This window comes from Littorina saxatilis, linkage group LG1 (assembly GCF_037325665.1).
Source record: "Littorina saxatilis isolate snail1 linkage group LG1, US_GU_Lsax_2.0, whole genome shotgun sequence".
Lineage (NCBI taxonomy): Eukaryota > Metazoa > Mollusca > Gastropoda > Littorinimorpha > Littorinidae > Littorina > Littorina saxatilis.
In genome coordinates, this window is record NC_090245.1 from 25,056,683 (window position 1) to 25,079,371 (window position 22,689).

At 39.7% G+C, this 22,689-nt stretch overlaps 1 protein-coding gene and 1 long non-coding RNA gene across 2 annotated transcripts in view; one reads left to right on the forward strand and one right to left on the reverse strand.

Moving 5' to 3' along the window:
- LOC138965619 (uncharacterized) overlaps nucleotides 1-22,689 on the forward strand; it is a 498,821-nt gene that overhangs the window by 67,230 nt on the left and 408,902 nt on the right. The window lies entirely within an intron of this gene.
- On the reverse strand, nucleotides 770-11,397 carry LOC138965353 (probable serine/threonine-protein kinase nek3). The gene is made up of 2 exons (XM_070337495.1): nucleotides 11,189-11,397; nucleotides 770-4,255 (listed from the first exon to the last, which is right to left on the reverse strand). The coding sequence occupies exon 2, from the start codon at nucleotides 4,238-4,240 to the stop codon at nucleotides 2,420-2,422; it is 1,821 nt and encodes a 606-aa protein (XP_070193596.1). The 5' UTR covers nucleotides 4,241-4,255; nucleotides 11,189-11,397; the 3' UTR covers nucleotides 770-2,419.

Below are 22,689 nucleotides of genomic sequence, written 5' to 3' on the forward strand. Positions count from 1 at the left end.
AAACAACGGTAACGCAACGGTAGCGCTCTCACACACTGAGTTGTCATACCCACATTCCACACATCCGTTCTAGGTCCCGTTCCCGTACCGACCAAGGACGGCTGCCACTATGGTCAGACGCTGCTCAAAGATGCCAAAAACGGCCGTTTGCGCAGCGTTCCATTGTTGTGGCAGCCGTCCTTGGTTGGTACGGGAACGGGACCTAGAACGGTTGTGTGGAATGGGGGTATAACTTTTGACACCGACAAACTGAAGAATGAACAGATCTATGAGGTAACCGTCTCAATGGTCCAGGCTCAGGAAACAAAGAGTATATGGCTTTGCTAATCTTTTCAATGAATGAGGTTATACACGGCAGCTGTCATTAGCCACCGCACTAGTTTTGGACTCAACCATCAGCTGGTATGTATAACATGACACACCGTGAAGCTGTGTACTGATCATGTCAACTCTGTGACTCGGCCTGGGGCGATTGTAGCTTCCCTTCTTCGTGTCCGATAGACAAGGACAATAAATAGTAGAGCATAGTGCAATTTCGTGTTGGCATCTTCTCCACTGAAAGCAAGAACCCAAAGACTGAAGACCAAAGTGCTTACCCCACTTCTGACCCGAATCACCCCCCTCCTGCTGGGTACACGTGCACTCAAGTTAACACAAGACTGACACCTCTGCTTTGACCTGTGTGCCAGTAGTCGGATGAGAGAGAGAGAGAGAGAGAGAGAGAGAGAAAGAGAGAGAGAGAGGAAATACACACAGAGGAAGGACAAAGAGAGACAAAGAGAGATAGAGAGAGACAGACAGACAGACAGACAGACAGACAGACAGACAGACAGACAGACAGATAGATAGAGAGTGACTCAAAACAGAGAAACAGAGAAATGAACACCGGGTGAGAGAACATGACTCGAGAGAGAGAGAGCGCATGAGATCGAAAGAGAGAGAAAGAGATTGAGAGAGAGACAGATACACACACAGACACTAAGGCAGAGCGAGGGAGAGAGGGAGAGACTTGCATGGAGTCTACGTGACAGACAGTGTGTGTTGCTATAAACAGACAGACGAGGTGCAGCTCATTTCCGAAACAGCACAAACGGGACAACAGTGACATGATACTGTTTGAATTCCAAAAAAGCGCAGCTCATTTCCGGAACAGCACAGATGAAAAAGTTGGTTTCAACAAAAAGTAACTGATCTCGTGAGAACGGTAACAAACGAGTCATGTCACCTCCCCCAACGCAGCAGAGTAGATAGCCGCTCCTAGTGCGGCCATCAATAAGCGTCTGCTAAGAGGGCCGACATTTCAGAACAAAATGTATGAGAATAAGGGAGGCAAGCTACTGCAAAAAGTACTAGTTTATCAACACAAAATCAGCAAAATTAAGGGTGACAAACTACCGCAAAAAGTGCTGAGAGAAAGAAAGTGCTGAAACATCAGCTAAATATGAACACTAACAAGGAAAACTAACAGCAATGTCACAACATCACAGAATCCAAAATAACAAGGGAAAGAAACCGCGAAAATGCTGAAAAAATAAGCACAATATGTCCTAGGAAAACGGAAAAAATATCTACAAATATGGAAGACTCCACGGCACAAAATTTACCGGAACAAAGGAGACAGACTTTGGCAAAAAATGCTTTCACATCAGCACAAAACGTATCACAACAAGGGAGACAACTTACTGCAAAGTCGGCTGACAGTTCCGCACAGAATATATCAGAACAAGGGAGACAGGCTACTGCAAAAAGTGCTTACACATCAGCACAAAATGTATATTAACAAGGAGTTTTATGTTTTGGATGTATTTTGTTGTTCTGGTACCTTTCTTGTGCTTTGTTTTTCCCTCCAACATTGATAGTTGTGGCTGCATTTTATGACGTGACTATGATAATTGTATAGAAAGTTATTCATATCTATTCGTTTTCTGGCTAGTTACGATTGACGTTTTGTTTTTGTTAAGTTCCCTGTTTACTGTGTCTGCGTGCACTCTTGCAATGTGTATGTGTGTGTCTGTGTTTGCTTAAAAGCCCTATGGGCCTAAAGCCGTAATAAAACCTTGAAACCTTGGTAACACCTCATCCCAAAGAGTACAAGAGTAAGCGAGACAAGCTACGGCCAGAAAAGGTGGCGCATGAGCACTTTATTTACAGTAATATGTATGTACATGCCTAATACGATGCAACATGAATATTAATAAGAATTTAAAACCTGGGTTGTGAGTGTTAGGTAATGAAAAAGAGTAACGGTAGAATTGTAATCGTTCGTGCTAAACATACAAACAAACGACTAAACCAACAATAAATCCAAGCATTACTATAGAATATACGTCCCCAACTTGAGTAACGGCTCGTCCAAACCTGGTAAACTAAAGTATTTTAGTTACAATAACCGATACAAATGGGAATCAGTTTAAATCGTTTATTCTGTGTGTGCAACTTGACTTCTATCGAGAGCCTCGCTGTAGACATGGCTGTCTCTTTTCGCTGCTAAAGTTTCGTACATTTCTCTTTCTGGCATAGCTTGACAATTATTGGTGTCGGCGTACACACGTTTCTGGTTCTCGGCGTCAGGAAAGTCACGACGTTCGTAGTTTGCTGCTGCTGGTTCCAGGCTTGCAACACTAGAGACCTCCCTCTGTCGGTCAGGCGTCGCTGCTTTGTGTGTCCCGTAGTCTTCTCTGGTGTTGTCGTCTGTTGTGGGTGCGTCAAGATCAATGTAGACCCCGTTGTCTGGATTGTGTGCTCCGTTGTCTGGTTCGCGTATCCCGTTGTCTTCCTGGCCTGTTCCTGCAGATGTGTGGTTGTTGATGTCGTCTGTTGTCGGTGTGTCAAAATCATCGTAGTCATCGTTTTCTGGTTCTTTTGCCCCGTAATCGTCCCGGCATGTCTCTGGAGCTGTTTCTCTGTTGTTTTCGTTGTTTGGTTTTGATGCGTCAAGGTCATCATAATCACCGTTGTCTGGTTTGTGTACCTTGTGGTCTTCTTGGCCTTTTCCTGTAGCTATCTCTATGTCGTTCTCGTTGTCTATTCCCGGTGGACCAAGCTCATCGTAGTCACCGTAGTCTGTGTCGTTTTCTCCGTGGTATTCATGGCCTGTCTCTGTAGCTGTTTCTCTGAGGTACTCGATGTCAGTTTTCGGGGCATCAAGAACATCGTAGACACCGCTTTCTGCTACGTCTGCCCTGTAGTCTTCCCTGCTAGTTCCCGTTGTTTTTTCTCTCATGTGTTCGTTGTCAGTTCTCGGTGCTTCAGGAACATTGCAGACACTATCGTCTTGTTCAGACTGTTTTCCCAGCTGTCGTTTACGCCGGAACACAACAACCAGGACAGTGATAATTATGACGAAGACGATGGCGGTTACGACGAATCCAACGATCACTCCAACTTTATCCAGTGCTATTTCAGAGTCAGTCTGTGGAGGTGAAGGTTCAGTAGATAATGTACCATCGTTTGTTGTGTCCGTGTTTTTGACTCGCTCTGACGTTGTTGTTTCCGTCAGTGTTTCTGCTACTGTCGTGGTTTTAGAAGCTGTCGGTGCTGTGGAGAAGGCGTTTGTAGTTAAGGGTGTTCGAATAGTCGTTGTTATGGAAAAGGTGTTTGCTATCGAAGGCGTAGTCGTTGTTGTGGACATGACGTTTGTAGGTGGAAATGTTGATTTCCTGCTCGCGGACGTCGGTGCTGCATGTGATGGGTAAGCAGGTGTTCTGCAGCGTACAGGATTGTATCGTATATCATCTATTAACACCGAGTCTGAACCCGTGTTTTGATCTCGACGTCTCTTTGCTATGAAGACAACCGAAAAATTTCGGCTTGTGTTGATTTCTACTTGACCAAACTTCTCGTCAAAAATTGAAGACAGGATCCACAGCAGTGACTCAACTTGATCATTTCCTTCGTACTTTAGGCTTACGCTCAGATCGATGGTATTGTTCTGATCAAATCTGAAGAAAAATGACAAACAATATATCTTTCCTTGTGTGGAACAAGCTGTTCTACTCGTCAACCTTCCTTCTTCTCTTCCAGGGGTGAGCCTAACACCCCAGTAACTAGAATTGGCATCCCTATAGCTAAAGTTAGAATTAACTCCGAAAGTCCAGCTGCATGCAGTAGGACTCGGCACTCCTAAAGTATATGCTTGAAACATGCAGGATTCAGGGCCGTCGGTATGACAACCACCAGCACCTGAGGTCAGTGATGTGCAGCACGTACACAGGAGAACCAGGACAGCTGTTGCATTCATGGCGTTCCCTTGGCCCTGAAACAAGGAACTTGAAATGAGACGAGATATGCAGTTAATTGCGATTTAATAAGCTTAACAATTGCTTTGTTTTTGAGCAGCTGTATTATGGTGCGAAGATATTAAAATAATCTTACATACTTTCCTAACAGCTACACACAGGCCAAATATTGACGCACAGTATTTCTTTCTTGGGAGAGAGTGTTTTATTCTATCAAGAGGTTCAGACTATGGCTCAACCAAGTTTGGATAAACATAGCTAAATGCGCGAAGCGTCTGGTAGAGTAGGGAGGTACTGGGGCATGTACCCTCTCCCCCCAACCCCCGGGCAGCCAGATAGGTTGAAAGAACGTTAACTACCGACAACCACCCGACCCCCCCTCCGGAAACGTGATTATCTAAATGAGGTCAATGGTGCAATCTGCTGCCGTCTGAACCTATAATTAATTGCCACTGTATTGTGTTACCAAATTGTGTGTAATTTGACACTAGCTGGCTTTACAGTCAATGACAAGTGTATTTATCTAAATACAAGGTGCAATGAACGTCAACATATATCCGCGTCATTGTGCTTGTTTTCGTTTGTGTGTGTGTGTGTGTGTGTGTGTGTGTGTGTGTGTGTGTGTGTGTGTGTGTGTGTGTGTGTGGATGTGTGTGTGTGTGTGTGTGTGTGCGTGCGTGCGTGTATGTGTGTGTGCAAGTGTGTGTGCAAGTGGATGTGCAAGTGGGTGTGCAAATGTGTGTGCAAGTGTGTGTGTGTGTGTGTGTGTGTGGTTGCGCGTGCGCGCGCGTGTTTGTGTGTGTGTGTGTTTGTGTGTTTGTGTGTGTGTGTGTGTGTTTGTGTGTGTGTGTGTGTGTGTGTGTGTGTGTGTGTGTGTGTGTGTGCGTGTGTGTGTGTCCGAAAGATTGACGTCAAACATCTCTAGGATTTAATGCTGGCGTTACATGAAATAATACAGGTCCGATACTTGGAAATATGACGTGTCGAATTTTTCATTATGGAAAATCTGTGTATTCCATGTTTTTTTCTCCAGAATTCTAGTTTCATTCAGTAGTTTAGTAGATTCAGTAGGGGTGCCTTCAACCTCTTAAATATTTTTTTAATTGGCATTACTAGATCGGAAAATGTATTATGATAACGGTTTGCTATGTTCACAGCTCAGTTTTTGTGCTAAACGACCGAGAGGGGCCCCCGAGCCACCCCGGGTGGGGGTCCTTTGGCGTCAACAGAAAATAATTATCTAATCAGTAATATGGTTAAGTGACACATCTATTTAGGGGTTTTCGAGGGCGCTGATTCCAAAAATGATGCTTTTATCTCGATTAAATGTCATGATCAAAGCTAAGAGACGATATATTGCAAATAATAATATTTTTATCCATAAAAAGTGAAGAAAAATATTCAAAAACAAAAAACATTTTATTGAGAGCAATAGAGAGCAAAAAAACAAACAATAATATTAATAAGGACAAATCAGCATAGCTGAAAGTGTTGTCAACAAAATATAGGACATAATAATTATTATGCAATAGGTTTATTAAAACATCAACTCTTTATTGAAACATATGATTATGTTATAAAATTTAGCTTATTACCTAGGTCATTACTGTAAAAGTATCAACACTATGCAATAGCATTGCATAGATGTACTTTGTGTCTAATTGAGAAAGATACAAGTAGTCATCTAGACAACTATATTAATCATATCAATTAATCAGAAAGTGTTAAACATTTAGTCAAAATTGATAATTCTGTCATGAAAGCTGTTGAACTTATCTTGACTGATTTGAACGGTTAAATCACGTGCTCATTTCTAAAAAAAAACGTTATCAAAAATAAACTATTATAATACACCCACAATTAATGTTTGGCGTAATCTCAAAATAAAAAAATATACAAGAATAGTTGGCAGCATCTCAAATGAGACGTATACAAGGAATAGTTTAAGCATAATCTCATAATAACATGAATACAGAGAACTCGTAACACATATACGGAGAATGTTTGGTGTCATCTCATCTCATATTAACTCAACTCAACTCAACTCAACTCAACTCAAATTTTATTGGCTTCAATTTTCATAGAAGAATTTGTCTTGCGCTTGGGAGAAAGTAAGAGTATAACATATAAAAACAGCATTCATATCACATTTCATGTATCACACACAGTAATCACTGGTATAAGCCTACAATTATCACATTTGTACCTGTATCATACATGCAAATAAATAGTATCACATTTCCACGTATCACACACAATATATACATTACATAACATACAGCAAGCTTCCATCTCCCGCGCCCCCCCCTCCCACACATACATATCCTCGCACGTGCGTCGACTCCATACAAATGACATCATCAGTCCATTAAATAACAACTACTATGAATAGTTGGCATCATCTCATGCAAACACACTTACAACGAGTGTTTGGCATCATCTCATAATAACACACCTACACGAAAAGTTTGGCATAATTTCATGTCAACAAAACCCTGAAGGAATGTTTGGCATAATCTCGGGTAAACCAAATCTTCATATCTGCGTCTGTCAACATAGCTGGTAGTGAACCAGTGTACAAAGGAGACAGTTACAACTCTCCATCACTTTCAAACATTGCGTCAAAGTCAACTTCATCCACTTCCATGTCTTCTTCATCTTCCGTTTCCTTGTCTTTAGGATCAATAGCAGCTAACAGATCAATCAAAGACGCTGGCAAAATGGGTTTTGATGACCATATCGGTTCCAGTAAGTCTTTTGCGTTTCTCATCCATCCCTGGCCTTCATCATAGGGTTTTGGTTTCTCTACAATGGCTATGTGCGCTCTTTTGTACAGAGCAACACGGTGGTTCACACGTTTGTTGTGTGGCTGCAGAGCAGCACGACAAGGAGGCAGACGAGCGAGGTCGACTTTGGACTTCGCGGTGAGTTTTTCATCTTCACTCACCATTTTGCAGAGCATTTTCCCTCGAACTGTATTCACTGACAGTTCCCGACTGTGTCCATACATGACGCAGGCAAACTGTTCCAATGATTCGTCCACTTCATGGTGGATGCTCCATTCGTCACCAAGCCGTGCGAACGCTTCCTGAAACTTTGGGTTTTTCTGCAGTTTCTTCAACGGTCCTACCTTTCCCTTCCCTTTAAAGGCACTGGTGCAGTCTTCTCCACTCCACACGTAGTACCCAAGAAGTGCGGCACAGTAGTTTTTTCCAAGAGACTCAGCAAACTCAGTGACGTTGATCAGCCGCCTGTGTTTTCCAGACCCTGTGTCTAGGTACACGTTCAATTTGATTTCATGAGCATGGTACAACAGGATGACAAATATGTCAGTATCAGGCGTCCTGACGACAGCGTCCTTGTATCCAATTGCTGCGGCGTGGTGGAGATACAGCACAACCCTTGTGTCGGTCTCCTCTTGGTTGCTGTAGATCGTATGAATCTCATGTGCCTCGACCTTTCCGTTGGATGATGTCAATTCATGGGCCCTTCCTTCTACGATCAGAACTGCCATGGCTGTCTTTTCGAGTCTTGAAGCTGCACGTTGGTCACTCCATACTCGAAATAAAAGCTGGCAAAACTGCTTTTTGTTGTCGTCATTCGCTAGGAACTGCTTGAAGTCGCCAGGCTTCCTGGTTGATGGTCCATCGACAATGATTTTTTCTGATTTCCCCCGCCTTTCTCTCTCCTGTGCTTTGATGGACTGCGGATGGTAGCTGTCTGTCGAGAACAAGAAGTGTTTCTTCGCCACCATCTGGTCAAGGATTTGCAAGCATATTTCACCAAAGGTCGGGGGCATGTTTGTGAGGATGTGAAGCAGAGCCATGCCATCCTGGATGAACAAGGCGTCTTTCACAGTAAGGATGACCCTTGATAATCATAGCATGAATCTATGACAACCCTGGTATATATTTTACTCACAGACTTTCACTGATTATTATTACTTTATATATAATAATTGATATGCAATACCTGAGGGGATAATGACAAGATTTTAAATGAAGAATATCATATGTTCACTAAGTATGTACTAACTATTTAACCAATTTGAACTGGATATATTGTTTATTTTAACCCAAAAAAATCGTAATTCATATGTGATCATGACATTTGATCGAGATAAAAACATCATTTTTGGAATCGGCACCCTCGAAAACCCCTAATTAGATGTGTCACTTAACTATATTACTGATTAGATAATTATTTTCTGTTGGCGCCAAAGGACCCACACCCGGGGTAGCTTGGGGGCCCCTCACGGTCGTTTAGCACAAAAACTGAGCTGTGAACATAGCAAACCGTTATCATAATACATTTTCCGATCTAGTAATGCCAATTAAAAAAATATTTAAGAGGTTGAAGGCACCCCTACTGAATCTACTGCACTAAAGTAGATTTGCGGGTTTGATTTTAAGGCTGTCTAGAAATCGTTTTTTGAATCTTTTCAGTGAACGTTTTGATAACATTGAAATGCCGATCTCAGTCAGCTCAAATTAGAATCGGTGTTTTCTGACCAACGATTCCTATTTCATCTCGTTGAAATCGGAATTCTGATCTTAGCCAGTTGAAATCAGAATGTTGATGCTATCCAGCTAGATTCGAATTCTAACCAGGTTCCAATATCATCCATGACATATTCATCAGTTGACTGAGAAGCAAAATTGAAACATACCTCCAAAACAAAAGAAGTTTTTGACAAACCGTGACAACATAAATGAAATTAGCAAGATGGAAGTGAAAAACATTGTATGATGTTTGTTAAAAGTTCGAGCGCTAGCCAGATATGTTTATTGTGGATGTTTCAGGTTGGTCTCATGACGCCTCCTCGTCAATGACTAAAACCAGTCTTTTTCTATTCCTCTCTTCTTCATATTGCAGTCGATCCAAATAAGGGGACTCACAACCACTCTGAGATGTTCCTACTATACTTTTATTCGCGCGGGAAAAACAGTGTCAACACTGCTAGCATGCAGTGATTGCAGAATTAGCTTTGTTACAAAGTCGGTTTTGTGGTTTGTGCAACTCCAGCTGTTTTGACATGTGCGAATTATCTTGAACGCGTAGCTGTTGCGAATTGTTGAGGCATATATATAAAGTTATATAAAGTTTCGGTTCATGTTAGGAACCCTTTTCCTATCTGTGTTCACGTCCCTAGATCCCCTTTAGTTCCAATAGTGCAGACAAAACTGACTGTGAAACAATGGTTGCTAAAAGCTTTGTTTCCATATAGCGACGCGGCGGCGGCACAACGGCGAAAAACACGCAATGCCGCAAGCGAATGTTGCCGTGAGTGTTTCATTACAAGCGGCGCGGCAAGCGGATTTTTGTTCTTTCTGGCTTGATTTCTTCAAAATCGGTCAAAAACTCACACAACCATACCGTATTAAGGACAAACTAAAATTGAAGCTACTTATGTTTGAAAAATTGAAAAAACGAGATATATAAGAAAAATCTTTTCTTCTTCTTTTATTTTATTTTCACAAAATGCTCAAAAAGCGGAACAAACCCGGTGACAACCTTTGAAGACATTCTTGCTGGCCTATATGCAGCTCAGAAAATACATGTATCTGACGAACAAAACCCAGCCAAAATAGACTATAGAACTGGTTGTGGGGGGTCTTCGAATATTTGGAAAGACTTTGGACACGCCCACTTTGGACGCGAATATTGCGCGGCAGCAATTTTGTTCGCTCCCTAGAGCGAACAAAATCTTGACGCCGAACCGTCGCGCGGCACGTCGCCGCCACGCCGCCGTCGCGTCGCGTATATGAAAACACGCGTTCTTTGTTACTACTGTTGCGATCGGTTTTGCCGCTGCCGCCACCTAACCGCAACTATCGTGCCGCCGTCGCGTCACTATATTGAAACATAGCTTAAGGCTGGAGTTTACCCGTGTTAAAGTGATACAAACTGGTTAAATTCGAATTTGTTATGTAAGTTTAGGTAATGCTAAGGCCAGACAACAACAACAACAACAACAACAACAACAACAACAACAACAACAACAACATAGGTTGCTCATTTTACGACTCAATTTTTAATATGGAGAAGAGCACTTTTTCGCAAAAAGCTCTACGGAAACAACTACTACGATTATAATATGGATTTGTAAACAAATCAACAATCGAATCATCACAACTGTAGAACATTGGTAGAGGAACACAATAAAACACAAAACTCAGTTTCTTTCCTCGTAACTTTAAACATACCCAATAACGCTGTACCTACTTTTAAAACTCAATTTCAAGCATGAAACACAAACAAACATGAAATTTAAGCTGTAAATGGAAAACAAATTTCCTAAACTTTGTTTCATCCACTGAAAGGTATCCCTTTAACCACAATAAAAATACGATTACTACATAACGCGCTCAATTTGTACACTGCTTCTACTACCCCTAGCCACCACCTATTTTGACAGTAAATATGCCTTTGGTCTACCCATTAGAAAAATTAAAGGAAAGCAATATGACATTTTGAAAATATACGTCATACCAATATATACAAATGTACGTTCAAGGATTGCTTACGAGAGAAATGCAAAGAAAAGGAAGCATTAAGCCCTTCTTTATAAGATAATGTAAAGAAAAACTTGAATACAGAGGGTCGGATTTTTGCATAATAATCACTATTGGATATATTAGTAAAATAGAAAATAAAAAACGATTTTCGAGCTTAAATACCTGATTTCAATGAGGCAATTCTTAATAACTGCTATCTGTTTTTCTTTAGAACACGTTATTTGGTCAAGTGATCTATTCTAATTTGTACTTCCTGTACCCATGAGTAGACTTCAGAGCTAATAATCCATTATTTCTGGTATTACATTTTCAGACGATGAGTTGTCACAATAAAAAAAAACAAAGAAAGAAAAGAGCAGACAAAATAGAAAAAAAGTAAAAATAAAAAAAATAATAGAGGAGGAGAGAGAAGGCAAAGAACGCCATACTCACGTTGTTTTGTGAACGTAGATAAAACGAGAGGAAACTCCACAAACTGTTCACCACGAAGTGTTGGAAGGTATCGGGGGTAGCTGCTGGAGCTGCTTCACTGTAAAACACTTAAGTTCATCTGATTATCAACTTGAAGGTAAACATCTATTTGAACAGGACACGTTTCCGCAAAGCCGTATCAGTTGACGGGACGTTAAAAAACAACGTTGACAGGAGATCACGAACCAACAATACCATAGCTATAAACAAGTAGTTTCTAAAAGGAAAGGTGCTCTAAAATTTCACGGACTTTGGGTTAAATCACTCGGTTGTTAATGGATTTCACGAAACACGAAACCTACTGCGTGCAAACCGGATACAAAAAGTTTAATACATGTACTTACATAATAGGACGTGTAATAAAACACTTGAGCTGAACTGGTTTTTGGCAGGCACCGTTTAGTCTCATAAACCCATCTGAGACAAACATGATGAGATACAGGATTCCGAGCTAGTGAGCATGCTGGAAGATGGAGGTGGGGTGGGGAGGGATGAAGTGGGTGTGGATTTGGGTGAATGGGTAGTGATGGTGGGGGGGGGGGGGGCGTAGGGGTGAAGGACATACGTGTTTCAGATGAAACAATCAACCAACGAACAAATTAAAGCAACCAACACACAAAAGCAGCAATGAAATACAGAAAAATTACTAATAGATTGACAAACAATTTATTGTGATACAAAGCAGTTTTGCTTTTTTGCTTTTGACAAGATATAGTAAAACAGTACAGTACATCTAACTCTTATACAAAAATGGTAACTCATCATTAGCACATTGGCAAGATCAAGGTAGACAAATTACCCGATCAAAACTCCTGAATTCACAAGAACAAGGGAGAAACATCTGTTCGCAGCATATGATTTAAACATGTACATCAGACACTCACAGAGTAACAATATGCAAAAACATGTTGGAATGAAAACACATATAACGCTTATTCAGCTCTATTTCAAAAGTCTGGGGAATTCAGATTTCGTGCAGATAAGTTTTGAAATTAATTGCCATTATAATTGTGTATGTTTATGTCTACTTTGTAAATTGTAAGCGTTTGCGTGTATTTGTGTCTAAGAATTAATAGTAAATTATTTTTGCCATACAAAGCCTTGACCTTGACCTTGTTTGTTGAATATCTTCGCTAGAGGTGGGTTGTTCTTTCATGCTTATCAATATATGTACCAAGTTTTATACAATTCATATAATTAATTCACAAGTTATTTATATTGGCAATGGCGCGGGCGGACCAACGGACGGACTAACGTACAGACGGACGGAGGGACAAAGAGCCGCAGAGTGGTTCAACAGTGGCTGAAATAATCAATAATCAGTTAAAAATCGTCCTTGTAAAACTTATAACACTTAAAAAACCCACCTCGGTCACACTAAATTCGCACGTGGCACGTCAGTGACGCTACCTAATTACTGCTTGCCTGTAGGATACACTTGATGTTTGCAATTTCGTTCATATTTCAGAAACTATACAATATGTTTTGACCATGATCTAACAAACTCACATTATTTTGTTGGTTAAACTCATAGAATTTCAGCATTACGCTTGGTGACTGAGAAGCAAGTGAGCATTTTGCCACGTCAGTGACGTTTTTCAAATTCAAGTGAGTTACCCTTTACATTTGATAAACTTACACATTTTTCATCTTTTGTCCCAGCTTGTCACGTCTGGGGAAGTCTCAGCACAGTATTGCAAATAATGTCTAGTTTTTTGTCCAAATGCCAACTCAGCCCTATAACAAATACGCTTTTGTGATGGTCTGGCTAACCTCTATAAGTCCTCGTGTTCTTCGGACCCTCGAGAGTTCCAACGAGGACCCTCTATAAACTAAAATTGGGGGTCCAGTATCCTCTAGGAAGAGCGTCTGTGGGTAGAAGAAGAAGAAGAAGAAGAAGAAGAAGAAGAAGAAGAAGAAGAAGAAGAAGAAGAAGAAGAAGAAGAAGAAGAAGAAGAAGAAGAAGAAGAAGAAGAAGAAGAAGAAGAAGAAGAAGAAGAAGAAGAAGAAGAAGAAGAAGAAGAAGAAGAAGAAGAAGAAGAAGAAGAAGAAGAAGAAGAAGAAATTTGCTGCGAGATCACTGTTCTACGCCTGTCTGAAAGGAAGATAGTGGCCAGATGTCAAGTATGCAGGATCTGAGAATCCGCCGAAGTATTATGCCTCTAGACCAGCATAACTGAGATTCGACGGGATTTCGTGAAGCTATTGCAAGGTTATGGTTGTCCGTATAGTTGGACCATAGAGGTCACAGGGCGGTAGAAACTGAGTAGACCGAGGTCGCCAGTAGAAGGAATTAGTATTCAAATACATTTCCTAGTGAACGGCCATAGACGCTGTGTAATTCTGTGTATGAACAGAGTTAAAATATGTCTACAACATCTTAATTACTTAAGATATAAGGAATGTTTAGTAGGCAGAGCAGACGGTGATTTGAGTCTGCCGGAATATGAACTATAACTGGGTTTTTTGACTACACACGAGCCGTGAGTCGATACCCGTAAAATAGATATCGTGTGCCTGTGAGTTCACGGACTGTTTGTGTATTTCTCTACATAAGTGAAGGGTAGGTTTTATTAGTGAAATTGTGCACGAGACTGTAACCTCGAGTTGTTTTTGCATACAAAACTGTGGGTACCAGTGTAACAGGCCATTTTGACACACAGTCAGTTTTGACCGGGAGGTCATTCTGGGCTAGCTGATTTTGACCGGGAGGTCATTCTGGGCTAGCCAATTTTGACCCCCCAGTTAGTTTTGACCCCCCCTTTAAACTTTAAGAATAAGTACGTTAGGACCTTTTAAAACGAAATATATGTATATGTGCACAAAATCTGTAAGAAAAATGATCTAAAAAATAAAAAAATCTAAAAAAATTCTACAAAAAAACAAAAAAAGTTTTAGCGCTTCCTTTGAAACTTCAAGAATAAGTGCACTAGGACCTTTTAAAACGAAATGTACGCATAAATGAATGCATCTATGCATCTCCATAAGTGAGTGTGTGAGGGGGGGGGTTCATTCTGGGCTAGCCCAGAATGACCTCCCGGTCAAAATCAGCTAGCCTAAAATGACCCCCCCGGTCAAAACTGACTAGGCCAGTCAGTTTTGACCCCCCTTCAAACTTCAAGAATGAGTACTTTAAGACCTTTTAAAACGAATTAAATGTAAATGTGGACAATATTGGTTGGAAAATGATACTGAAAAAAAATGGAGAAAAAAACCTTTAACTTTATTAAAAAAAAAAAAAAGTGTTGACGCTTCCCTTCAAACTTTAAGAATAAGTGCATTAGGACTTTTGATGACGAAATGTATGCATAAATGTATGCATCTACGTATCTCAACAGGTTTGGGGGGATGTGTCATTCTGGGCTGGTCAAAATCAGCTAGCCCACAATGACCCCCCGGTGTAGCAGCGTATTTTGAAGCAGCCCAGTTTGACCGGGAGGTCATTCAAGAATAAGTACTTTAGGACCTTTTAAAACGAAATAAATGTATATGTGCACAGTGTTAGTTGGAAAAATGATTTTTCTTTTAAACGAAAAAAAATCGAAAAAAAACCGTACTAATTTTTTTTAAAAATGAAAAAAAGTGTTGACGCTTTCCTTCAAACTTCAAGAATGAATACACTAGGACCTTTTAAAACGAAATGTACACATATATGTATGCATCAATGCATCCGCACAAGTTGGGGGGGGGGGGGGGGCGGGGGCAGTCATTCTGGGCTCAGAATGACCTCCCAGTCAAAATCAGCTAGCTCAGAATGACCGACCGGTCAAAACTGACTAGGCCAGAATGTTTTGACCCCCACTTCAAACTTCAAGAATAAGTACTTTAGGACCTTTCAAAACAAAATATATGTATATCTGCACAGTATTTGTTGGAAAAATGATTTTTTTAAAAATCGAACAAAAAAATGAAAAAAACTTACTTTACAAAAATAAAAATAAAATAAAAAAAGTGTCGACGCTTTCCTTGAAACTTCAAGAATAAATACACTAGGACCTTTTACAACGAAATGTATACACATATATGTATGCATCGATGCATCCCCACAAGTTCTTTTTGGGGGGCAGTCATTCTGGGCTAGCCCAGAATGACCTCCCGGTCAAAATCAGCCAGCCCAAAATGACCCCCCGGTCAAAACTGACTAGGCCAGTCAGTTTTGACCTCCCCTTCAAACTTCAAGAATAAGTACTTCTGCACAGTATTTGTTGGAAATATTATTTTTTACAAATTCGAGAAAAAAAATCGAAACAAACTCCTTAACAAAAATTTTAAAACTTCCAGAATAAGTACTTTACTTATTTACTTATTAAAGTACTTATTAAAGTAAATGTGCCAAGAGACAAATCTTGGAGGTCTGAAAATGATTAATGTCAAAGATGTACAAACATCATTTCTAATTTCATGGATTATGAGGCTGCTGGACGGAAGTAACGCAAAGTGGCAACAGATTCCATTAGCATCCTTTTTAAATCTGGGCGAACGCTTATGCTGTCTGCGCTCAAATGTGAGTGAAGAAAATTTTAAAGGACTAGGTGCCATAAAGCAATATTTCTGGAAACAAGCTTTTATCACCTGGCTAAACAATAAACACAAGATCAAAGAAATAAGCAGTAATGAACAGCAGATAAGTGTACGCAATCAAACCTTATGGAATAATACAAATATAAGGTACAGGAAGCAAACGCTATACATGAATGACTGGATAAAGGCAAATATGCGTTGTTAAAGATGTTTTTAACGAAAACGACATGTGCTCTTTTGAGGAAATATGTGAACGAACTGGATATAAACAGTCTCGCCTATTTGAATATAATGCAATACAGACTGCCATTAAAGCTCTATTATTGCGTGATACGGGTCAGGCCCGTTCTGATCATATGCCATTTATACAATTATCTCCACGCCAAATTCGCCTAAAGATGTTAAATTATGAGATAAAGGAGCCAAGCTCAGCTGGATTTTGGTCGAACAAATTAAATATTACATTAGAAGATAAACACTGGAAATTAGCTAACGAATGCTCGACAGAAACCCGTCTTCGTCTATTGCATTGGAAAATTTTACACAATATATATCCCACCAATATTTTGCTACATAAGATGGGAATTCGTCAAACAAATCTTTGTCAGTATTGTAACGAAACCGACTTCATCGAGCACTTTTTTTGGCAGTGTAGAGCAGTGCAACCCATATGGCAGGAATCTCAAGGGTACATATTTAAATGTAGAGGCAAAAATATAAAGTTAAGCTGCGAAGAGGCTCTTTTTGGGTATTTCACACGTGATATCCCCAGAGAGAAAACCTTCATAATTAATCACCTTATATTGATATCGAAAATGTGCATAAGCCAGTTTAAGTACGGAAATCCAAAAACTATCATGAAGATCTTATTTCAGAACCAAGCTCGAGTTCGAAATTTCTAGTAAAATTGAACTGTGTATAAGAATATAGATAACTAGTAGTATTGTGCTGTTAATGTAAAGTTATTTATATATGCGCTGTATGATGCTGTGCTGAAAACTAGTACTGTAATTGGTAATTTGTAAATTCTCGCCTTTGTCTATCGAGCGTTGGATTAATTAACCTGTTATGTATTGTCCCGCTGAAAATGTATTATATAACAGAATTATGGGAACAACAACAACAACACACACACACACACACACACGCACACACACACACACACACACACACACACGCAAATACACGCAGACATTAGTTAAATTGTTGTTGAATTAAAAAGTAATCTAATGGAAATGTAACCTGTAATGTAAAAGAAAACAAAATTAAAATTTCATTAAAAAAAAAAGACCAATGAAGAAGGATATGCTCACCGCCCAAAAAGAAAGAAAAAAAAATGAAAAAAAAAGACGAAAGAGGCAAAAAAGATGGGTTGAAGCAGCCTTGCATGCAACTGAGGTCGAAAAAAAAAAAAAAAAAAAAAAAAAGTAAGTACTTTAGGACCTTTTAAAACGAAATATATGTAAATGTGCACAGTATATGTTGGAAAAATGATTTTTAACAAAATCGAAAAAGAATTCCAAAAAAATTACTTAAAAAAAAATAAAAAATAAATTATAAAAAGTTTCGACACTTCCCTTCAAACTTCAAGAATAAATACACTAGGACCGTTTAAAACGAAATGTACACATATATGTATGCATCTATGCATCCACACAAGTTTTTTTTTTTTTGGGGGGGGGGGGGGGGGCAGTCATTCCCCGAAACTAAATATATGTATATGTGCACAGTATTTGTTGGAAATAAAAAATTTTGGTTAAATCAAAACACAAAAATCGAAAAAAACTTACTTCCCCCCCCCCCTCCCCCCCCCCAAAGTTTCGACGCTTCGGGGGGGGGGGGGGGGGGGGGTACCTTTTTCTCATTAGATTTCACATTGAATAAAATTTGTTAGAGACACACACAAAATTTATTTTAAAAAAAACAAAAACAAAAACAAAACACTCAAAGCAAGGTACATGCTTTTTCCAGGGGTGGGGTTCCGGAACCCCTGGAACCCCCCCCCTGGGTCCGGCCCTGCGCAATATGCTAAGATTATACTACGTGTGGTTACATATCTACATAGAGATATGAATTGCTTTTACGTGTGGTGTCAAGGTCATACTAGTACTATAGTACCCTCCGAAAAATAAAACTCAATCCAATGATTTTCATGGTACGGTTAGCTATCTTCAACATTATAACCCTCGTTTATATAACACCTTAAAGTGCGCACACGAAAACACACGTCTAAACAGCACGGTGCATCGCCAGAGCAAATCTGTCACGCTTGTCATAAATGCACTAACCTGGTAATCTTTAACCCTATGGTTAATGAGTATTTGTATGTGCGTGTGTGTGTATAACTAAACTTGGCCTACAGAGTGCATTATTACGATAAACTGCCATGTTTTAGATGTGACGACGTAAAGCCGTCAAGGATTAAAAGTCGATTGTGAGGAAAGGTGTAAAAGAATGAGGGAAAATTGTATTCGTCCCAAAGAATTTTCCCCTAAAAACTCACAAACCAAAAATCAGTTTTTTTTAGATAAAATGTCGACAACCATTACTGAAATATTTATTTCCCGAGATGAACTTTTAGCAGACCTTCCGAAGCACCAGTGCAGTCGAGATTATGAAGGTGTGTATGTTTGTGACGTCACACGTACAGGTGCAAATTATAAGGGAAGGGCTCCTAATATGGACTGGCTCTTAAAATGGACCACCTTTCGTTCTGACAAACTAACGGTGCTAGAGCGCTCAGAACAGTTTCATTTGCTGCATGTATCCTCTCTTGATAACTTGCACATGTCGAAAAAGTTGCGGACGCACAACTTACAAAACAGGTCGTTTTTTCTCCTTTTTGTTTTTACACCCCCGGTATAGGAGTGTGTATAGGTTTCGGTCGATGTGTTTGTTTGTTTGTTTGTGTGTTTGTGTGTTTGTGTGTTTGTGTGTTTGTGTGTTTGTGTTCGCATATAGATCTCAAGAATGAACGGACCGATCGTCACCAAACTTGGTGAACAGGTTCTATACATTCCTGAGACGGTCCTTACAAAAATTGGGACCAGTCAAACACACGGTTAGGGAGTTATTGGTGGATTAAGATTCTACAAGGACTTATAGAGAAACATATTCATGGTCAAAGGGAAATAACCTTCTCAGTTGGTGGCAGTGAGAATGGGTGCAGTGAGAATGGTTATTTCCCTTTGACCAACGGGGGTGGTTTTCCTACCTCGAAGGAATTTCTTGTTGTTTACACTTTTAGCTTCGTTCACTCTAAATTTGACGCTTATAATGGACTATTTTTTTTTCTAAAGACAAAGCTATAAACACACAAAAATTGCATTATAGGACAGCTGTATTCGCTACACTTTAGCAGTGTTGGCCCCGAGTTTCTGTCACCAAAAAAAAATAAAGTTATAGCAAAACCTCGAAGTATCTCTGTGTCCCCTAATATGGACCACCTTCAACAAATAGAAGAAAAGAAAAGATAAAGGATGGTGAGGCTTGCTGAAAATTACCTATAACTAGCCCTCGAGACTTATACAAATTATACAGTCTTTTTTACGTGAAAGTTGCTAATTTCAATTATTTTCTCTCTGTTTTTTATTTTTATTTTAAAGTTTTCTCTTGTGTTTCAAATAAAGTTCTCGTCGAACACAAACCTGTACATCTGAAGCATATTTCAAGTAGTCTGACTTGCATGGTAAGTTGCAAGTTGTATCATGTTATTTTGAAGAAGATAAACGGGGCTTTTTACAGTGATTCTTGAAGGTCTCATCACTGGTCCATGTTAAGCGCCCAGGCCCCTAACATGGACCAGTTGTGAATTTTTCTGTATTTGCTCTTTTGTAAATGACTGCAAAAGCTAATTCTCTCTAATTAGACTTCAAGATTTACGAAAGAGAGAACAACTATCAAACACAAAATGAAACTGCTTTGCAAGAAAACAAGCTAGTTAGCAGCGTGAAACAAAAAGTGGTCCATATTAAAGGCCCTTCCCCTAGATGCACTATAACATGTTTTACTTACTTCCAATTAAAACTGTATAGTTGTATTTTGTCTTGCATATTTTCAAATGATTTAAATGAAACACCCAAAGCGGCGGACTTTGCTGATAACGATATTTTGAAGAAACAAAAATACGTCATCACTACATACACAAGAACAATGTGACGTCATTTTAATTGACGTCAAAATCTGTATGATTACCTTACCTTTCCAATGATATGCCGTTAAAGAATGTCAGACAAGCGGTTCAACTTCTATGTCCGCTTAATGAACCCAACCCTCTAAAGGGGAATAGTAAGCCCAAAGAAGGAAAATACGCACACAAAACCACGTTTTTCTCAAAAGCGGTATAACGAATAGCCCTAGGACTCTAGATTTAGAATTCTATTGTTAAAATCTGTCAAAAAGTGTGGTGGCAACCCCAACCCCGTCGGGTTGACCCAAGTGGTCCTTGGGCGACTGACTAATATATATACCCTCTCGCACACACACACACACACACACACACACACACACATACACACACACACACACACACACACACACACACACACACACACACACACACACACACACACACACACACACACACACACACACACACACACACGGAGATACGTACAGTTAACAGCTTATTTCATAAGACGAACATTTAAAATGTTGCTTAAAAATACTTCTGGGCCACATAATGTAATCCACACTTTTGATTTCTACCACTCTACAAGGAAGTACATTTTATTTTGAAGAGAGGAGGAAAGGAACGAGGAACTTATTTTTTCATCTGTCTCACGTTTTTCGTAAACAGTATATAAATAATACGAGCTAGTTGAAATCCTAGCTTTAGACAGAAGGAGAAACAAACAAAAAACATGTTTGTTCGAATGCCATTGTAACATATTTGCAACGTTGTCGTATTTACATAAGTTGGTTCTGTCGTAAAACTATACCATACAAGGAATGTGATCCCCGTTGTGCAGCTAAAGCTATTGTACAATTGTGTCATGCACAGCCTGAATAAAAAAATAAAATGCACCGAGCGCTAGTGTGTGTGTGTGTGTGTGTGTGTGTGTGTGTGTGTGTGTGTGTGTGTGTGTGTGTGTGTGTGTGTGTGTGTGTGTGTGTAGTTGAAAACACGATATCTACAACCACAATAAGTAAACAAAACGACACACTTACAAATCCACTCACAAGCACCTAATTAAACACATAAACAAATACACAAACAAACATAAAATCGAACACACACAAAACACACCAACCAACCAAAAACAACAACAACACATCCACCAACAGACCCACCATCCAGCAAACAGTATTATCAGCGATAAAAAAAATCTATAATTAGGCTGATGAACTATTTTATTGCAATACACAATGAAAGTACACGATCATCTCTAATTGTTTTTGGCAAGATAAGGTAAACAAATGCATTTATGACAATTATACAATCATTGTAATACATCAGGGGTATTATATAGCAGTCAGTAAAACCACAGCAAGAAGAGAAAGGACGAACTGCCTGCAACAAGATCGCTCATCAAAAAAAAAAAAAATCCACAAAAAACAGAAAAAACCCGATTGCGCAGCATATGATTCAAACCTGTAAACACTAAACTCGGTATGGATAAAAATAATGGCATGAAATCAAGTAGAAAGCCAAAGGTGTACGCCAATGGCTGGTCCGGTCAGATTTAATTGTTATATCGTGTCTTTATCTGACTCAAGAGAGAGAAATTCCAGTTTTACGCCCTCACGGCAAAGCCATTAGGGGCATGTTCCCGGGTTTTAGCCCGACTTTAGATAAGATACACAAGTGTATGCGTGTTTAGGTGGTATCAGAGACTATAGAGTGGTATCAGCCATCTGCACTCAGTTATGGCATAATGACCGAGGTCTTTTACGTGCCACTGTGGTGACACGGGGGTGGGAGATGGATACCGTCTCTGGGTCTGCACATAAGGTTGACCTGTGTCCGTCCCGGCCCGGATTCGAACCTGCGACCTTTCGATCACAAGTCCAGTGCTCTACCACCTGAGCTACCCGGGCCCCCTCTATCTGACTCAAATTATGTTGCTTGGTGACGTCTAAATTGTGAGTTCTCAGCCTTTTGGCGTGAGGTCTACCTTAATTGCAAGGAGCAAGTTTAAATCTAAGAGCATAAAGCCTTAATAAAAGATCAAAATTGCGAAACAAATATCTAACAGTCTTTCTTTCGAGATTGTACAAAATCTCTTGTCAAGGTAAAAGAGGGACAGAAATATGAATAAAGCATTAGGCATCTGTGAATCAACCATCAGAGTCTTTTGATAACCTTGAGTTGTTTTGGGGTGCTTGTATTCTTACAACATATGTATTGGATATCATTGTCATACATAGTCTGTTCAATGTCGTGGGCAAGACTTTGACGAACATCAGCAAATAAAACAAAGTCAAGTTGTTTTGCTTGCGAAATTAACATATACCGAAGCAAATACATATGTACAATATATTATTACATATAACAAAAGAAGCAAGATATTAAACAGAATCAAACTCAACGGCAAACAACTCTATTCGTAGAAAACAATATCTACGGTAACACATTGAAACTCTACTAACACAAAGAAAGTAAATCTTTACGAGCATTGGAAAAAATGGTATTCTATAGCATGTTTCTTTCATATAGATTAGGAGTTCAAGTGCAACAATTCATCCACAAGAATAATGTGATCGTCTTCCTTCTTTCAGAATGCTTACATTTGTGTGTGAGTGAGTGAGTGAGTGAGTGTGTGTGTGTGTGTGTGTGTGTGTGTGTGTGTGTGTGTGTGCGTGTGTGTGTGTGTGTATGTGTGTATGTGTGTGTGTGTGTGTGTGTGTGTGAGTGTTTGTGTGTGTGTGTGCGTGTGTGTGTGTTTGTGTGTGTGTGTGCGCGTGCGCGCGTGCGTGTGTGTGTGTGTGTGTGTGTAGAC